The sequence below is a fragment of the Tiliqua scincoides genome, chromosome 8, assembly GCF_035046505.1.
Source record: "Tiliqua scincoides isolate rTilSci1 chromosome 8, rTilSci1.hap2, whole genome shotgun sequence".
Lineage (NCBI taxonomy): Eukaryota > Metazoa > Chordata > Lepidosauria > Squamata > Scincidae > Tiliqua > Tiliqua scincoides.
In genome coordinates, this window is record NC_089828.1 from 38726300 (window position 1) to 38732334 (window position 6035).

General features: G+C 46.6%; 1 protein-coding gene across 1 annotated transcript in view; it reads right to left on the reverse strand.

The window, feature by feature from the left end:
* The window catches only part of LOC136659276 (uncharacterized), a 54822-nt gene extending 51716 nt beyond the window's left edge, over positions 1–3106 (reverse strand). The window contains exon 1 of the mRNA XM_066636411.1: positions 2597–3106. Within this exon, the coding sequence (XP_066492508.1) occupies positions 2597–3106 (510 nt within the window). The remainder of the gene's footprint in view (positions 1–2596) is intronic.
* Positions 3107–6035: the final 2929 nt, after the last annotated feature.

Genomic DNA, 6035 nt, shown 5'->3' on the forward strand with positions numbered 1-6035 from the left:
GCCCAGCGCCCTTCCTGCCAAAGCCTTGCCAGTGGAGGCAAGACAGGGAGGATCACTTTGGGGCATTGCTGGCAAGGAAAAGGGTTTCTCCAGGATCCTTTCCAGCTGCTTCTGGCTCCTACCTGCCTTCAGGTTCGCTCTCACTCCCTCCTCACTCTTGCCGATTGCCCTCACTCCCTCCCTCCAGCTCTTCCAGGCTCTTCTGGCTGCCTGCCCAATCAGCGTGCGTCTGCTCCTTTTTCTCCTGCTGCCGCATGCGGCTCCAAGCAGCTGCTTCTCCCATGTGCACTGCTGCTGCCACCGCTGCCTGACTCCTTGGCCCCATGGCACACCTGAGGCAGGCTCACGGCACACCAGTGTGCCACGTCACAGCGTTTGAAAACCGCTGCATTAGTGCATTAGTACTACATCAATTGAAGGAACTTAATTTAGGGGCAAACTATGCATGGTCCAATTTCAGAATTAATTTTAGAAATTCTCCTTTTTCAACTGGAATTAATGAGGGGTGGAATGCATGGTGGAGTTAACAGTTAATAATATAAAGCTTCTACTCCTATGAAGCATCTGCTAGTGTAAAATGCTCCTGGTAGGTAGTTATTAAGGGGTCTCACATAGTAAGCATATTACTTCAATTTTGAAAGAAGTCGTCTTGCACTTCCAGGTTTGAGGAAACTGCATAAGGGGCATATTAATAACTTTTTTCCCCTTACAATGCACCATAGAAGTGGTGACAGCTGCAACAGGGAGCATCAGAGGTCACAAGGGAGCACAAGGGAAGAGTCCCTGCCACTTATGTAGAGACTTCCCATTTCAACTCAGGTTGCTCTATGATATCATTGCATCATGCGAAGCTGAATTTAACATAGCCATGCCCATATCTGAAGCAATGCATTGGCCATATCACGTGACACAATTGTACAAAGACTCTAGGCAGGCTTCTAACTGGATGCATTCTCAAGAGGGCCTGCCAGTAACCAGAGACTTGACAGGCTCTGGGAGACCCATATTCATGTCTCAGCTCTGACACAGGCTCTGTTGGAAGATTGGAAAATTGCTGTTTCAGCCTGTTTCCCTATTTGAAGAATGGGAATAATAAGGGTTAAGAACTTACAGAAAAAAGTATTGCAAATTAAAAATGAATAAATGGGGGCTCATTGCCATTCCTAATGTTGGGCATCCATTTTTTTAGGAAAAATAAAAAAATTTTGTCTTTGTCTATTTCTTCTCTCACACACTCCCTTGCTTGCACAACATACCAAGAGAGCATAACATTTGAGTCACACACTGATAATGCTGCCATATTTTTCACTGCACTCCTTCCTACAGTCCAACTTTCTGTATGCCTTATACACAGCTTTTTAGAATGTGGAGCAATTAAAATGTTCATAAACATTCCATTATATCCCAGCAGCTGTGCCAAAGTCAGAGCTGTTACAGTCAATAGCTATGAAGGTTTGAAAAACAGCAGCCTCCATTCAATTGTGTGTCCCTCTTTTGCTGATTTATTTTTTTATTTTTTTGAAGGTCACTCTCTTTACTTGTAAATGTACTGAGAATCAGTACATTCTATGCTTTAATTTGATATTTCATTTGTCTCCCTGTGATGACCATAGTGGCTTTAATGATCCAAAACTGGCTTTAATGTCACATACAGCTATTTAGACAATGAAGTATTGTAAGCCCTAACAAATGACAAAAGCCAGATCAGAATCAGGGTTGAATAAAGAGTCTCTCTGTATTTTCTGATGCCTGTCAGAAAGACCATTTGGTGCCACCAATCTCAAGAAGTGGAACAGAACATGGTAGTGTCTTCAAATGATCCACACTATCCCAAAATAGTTGGTTTCTATCCATTCCCTCTTGGAACCACTGTATGTCTTGCTTTTCAATCTTGCCAAGATGTTGTTCGTGTGACTCCATCTCTCTGGCCAAAATTTAGCAGTTTTTGAAAAATAATTATAATGAAAACATTCATTTGACTTTCAAAATACCACCAACTCCGTCTTATCCTCCATGATTGATTTTCCTTTCTGGTCTTCCAACAGGGTTCCAGATTGTTCAGTAGTGGTTCATTTCAGAATTGGGAGGGAAACCATTGGGAGACCAGCTGACAATGTTGGTCTTGGCCTTGCTGGACCACAATGTTTGGTTTCTTTCTCTCTTTCCACAACCTCTCAGCTTGTAAGCGGGTGACCACCATGACTTTCTGCTTACAGAGAGGGCAAGTCTTACATCTTGCCTGGGTGATGTGCCAGAGATCAACACATTTGCTGTGAAAGGCATGAAAACATGAAAGAACTTTCAAGCTATCACATTTCAGATACTTCTCCAAGCAGATGGCACATTCTTGGTATGTGGAACTGGTAAAAGAGATGTCAGGTTGCTCCTCTCCAGTTTCTTGGGAAGGGTAGTTTTTCCTCTTCACCCATTTAAAATACCATAATAGATATCTGTCAATGAGTGAACAGACAATTGCAGTTGCAACCAGGATGCACATAATCAAGCAGATGTGGAGATGCGCAATTTGGGAGCAAGGGCCAGGCAGCCGGATGCGGCACAGGTAGGGATATGAGGAATGGGTGGTCCCAGACTCAACCTTCCAGGTAAAGTGGAAATACTCAGGGACCAGGATCACTGAAGTCAATTTCCCAGAACGGTTGAGTTGCTTCAGGATCTTGGAAGCCACATCTGTTGTGAACACAGATGGGATGTGAATGTGCTGCTTGGCATCTGCCTCACTCATCATGCTCACGAGGGTTTGAGAGTTCACATTGTGCACAATGGCTGCATGGTAACCTGCCCACTGGGCATGAAAGACTTTAGTTGTGAAGGAACAATTGTACCAACTGATCAGTGCAATGAAGATGGAGGAGGAGTTTGATGAACCTTCAATGAGTTGGCATGCATTCGCAGGCCTCACTTCCACCAGAAATCCCATAAGCCCTTCTGTGGTAAGAGGTGGCCCAAAAAGTGCAGACAAGGCCCCCAAATCTAGGCTGGCTGAGTTATGGCTGCAGCTGGCATGGATGAAAGCTTTCCCACCAGGGACTTGGAGGACCAAAACCATAGTGATCATGTATAAAGGTATAGGAGAACTTGACCTCATATTGGCCGATACTGCTGGAGATTGTATACTGTGCGAAATCCTACCTGAGAGTCAGCTGGGCAGGGCTGATTTAAAGGGGAACTTTGATCTTCAACGATTTATAGATGAAACCTCATACTTAAGATGGCCATCCTAGTTTCCATGGGACTAAAGAGTTGTAGGCAGAGACAAATGGAAGATCTGGTCTGATGCTTTTTGGACCCCCTCTCAACAGGCTTGGCCTGCTGGCTGCTCCTAAGTGATGCTCAGCTACATCCTCCAAAAGACATTCTAGAACTTTATCCTCAGGTCTTTGTGACCTCACTTACTTGCCTTGGAAAAAATATATATCCGCCATTTCTCTCCCTCCCAGTGGTTTCTAAAGTGCTTGTTTTTTTGTATTGGCAACCTTCAGTCTCGAAAGACTATGGTATCGCGCTCTGAAAGGTGGTTCTGGCACAGCGTCTAGTGTGGCTGAAAAGGCCAATCCAGGAGTGACAATCCCTTCCACACCGGGAGCAAGTGCAGTCTGTCCCTGGTCTGTCTCCCTGGCTATGGGCCTTCCTTCTTTGCCTCTTAGCCTCAGACTGTTGGCAAAGTGTCTCTTCAAACTGGGAAAGGCCATGCTGCACAGCCTGCCTCCAAGCGGGCCGCTCAGAGGCCAGGGTTTCCCACTTGTTGAGGTCCATCCCTAAGGCCTTCAGATCCCTCTTGCAGATGTCCTTGTATCGCAGCTATGGTCTACCTGTAGGGCGCTTTCCTTGCACGAGTTCTCCATAGAGGAGATCCTTTGGGATCCGGCCATCATCCATTCTCACGACATGACCAAGCCAACGCAGGCGTCTCTGTTTCAGCAGTGAATACATGCTAGGGATTCCAGCACGTTCCAGGACTGTGTTGTTTGGAACTTTGTCCTGCCAGGTGATGCCGAGGATGCGTCGGAGGCAGCGCATGTGGAAAGCGCTCAGTTTCCTCTCCTGTTGTGAGCGAAGAGTCCATGACTCGCTGCAGTACAGAAGTGTACTCAGGACGCAAGCTCTGTAGACCTGGATCTTGGTATGTTCCGTCAGCTTCTTGTTGGACCAGACTCTCTTTGTGAGTCTGGAAAACGTGGTAGCTGCTTTACCGATGCGCTTGTTTAGCTCGGTATCGAGAGAGTGTGTGTCGGAGATCGTTGAGCCAAGGTACACAAAGTCATGGACAACCTCCAGTTCATGCTCAGAGATTGTAATGCAGGGAGGTGAGTCCACATCCTGAACCATGACCTGTGTTTTCTTCAGGCTGATTGTCAGACCAAAATCTTGGCAGGCCTTGCTAAAACGATCCATGAGCTGCTGGAGATCTTTGGCAGAGTGGGTAGTGACAGCTGCATCGTCGGCAAAGAGGAAGTCACGCAGACATTTCAGCTGGACTTTGGATTTTGCTCTCAGTCTGGAGAGGTTGAAGAGCTTTCTGTCTGATCTGGTCCGGAGATAGATGCCTTCTGTTGCAGTTCCAAAGGCCTGCTTCAGCAGGACAGCGAAGAAAATCCCAAACAAGGTTGGTGCAAGAACACAGCCCTGCTTCACTCCGCTTCGGATGTCAAAAGGGTCTGATGTGGAGCCATCGAAGACAACAGTGCCCTTCATGTCCTTGTGGAAAGATCTGATGATGCTGAGGAGCCTGGGTGGACATCCAATCTTGGGGAGAATCTTGAAGAGGCCGTCTCTGCTGACCAGGTCGAAAGCCTTTGTGAGATCTATGAAGGCTATAAAGAGTGGCTGTCGTTGTTCCCTGCATTTCTCCTGCAGTTGTCTAAGGGAGAATACCATATCAGTGGTGGACCTGTTGGCTCGGAATCCACACTGCGATTCTGGATAGACGCTCTCTGCAAGTACCTGGAGCCTCTTTAGTACAACTCGGGCAAACAGCTTTCCTACAACGCTAAGGAGAGAGATGCCGCGGTAGTTGTTGCAGTCACCCCTGTCACCTTTGTTCTTGTACAGCGTGATGATGTTTGCATCCCTCATGTCTTGAGGTACTCCACCTTCTCTCCAGCAGAGACAGAGGATTTCATGCAGCTCAGTGACTACGATCTCTTTGCAGCATTTTAGGACTTCAGCAGGGATGCTGTCTTTTCCAGGTGCCTTGCCAAAGGCAAGGGAGTCCAGGGCCACGTGAAGTTCTTCTAGGGTTGGTTCACTGTCAAGCTCTTCCAGCACAGGCAGGCACTCAATGTTGTTCAGTGCTTCTTCGGTGACTACATTTTCTCTGGAATATAGCTCAGAGTAGTGCTGCACCCAGCGTTCCATCTGCTGCGCCCGATCCTGGATGACCTCGCCTGTGGCAGACTTCAGAGGAGCAATTTTCTTCTGTGTTGGACCTAGGGCCTGCTTGATACCATCATACATCCCCTTGATGTTGCCCGTGTCAGCTGCTATCTGTATCTCGGAACAGAGCTGGAGCCAGTAGTCGTTAGCACATCTCCTGGCAGTCTGTTGGACTTTGCTGCGAGCAGTTCGGAGGACCTGCAGGTTGCGCTCACTGGGACAGGCCTTGTATGCTGCTTGAGCTCTCCTCTTTTCCTCAATGACTGGTGTCAACTCCTCAGAGTGGGCTTCAAACCAGTCTGCCGCCTTGTTGGTCTTCTTGCCGAATATGGACAAGGCGGTGTTGTAAAGTGCTTATTAGCTAACTAAAGATATAATTTATTTTCCAGAGCTGCAGGCTGAGAAAAGCTAACAATATTTGAATAAAGATCACAGTGAAGTTATTTTCATTTCCAACAACAAACTTATGGCAGAAAACAAGGATGGGATGTAGCTCCCCTTGGAAAGCAACCTTGTTTTTTATGTTTCGTTTTGTTTTAACTTACATGTAAGTATTCAAGTTGTTCAGTCTCCTGAAAGGCAATCTCTTTTGTTCTGGTCCAGCCAGAAGAAATAGTTGATAAGAAGTTCATCAACACTAA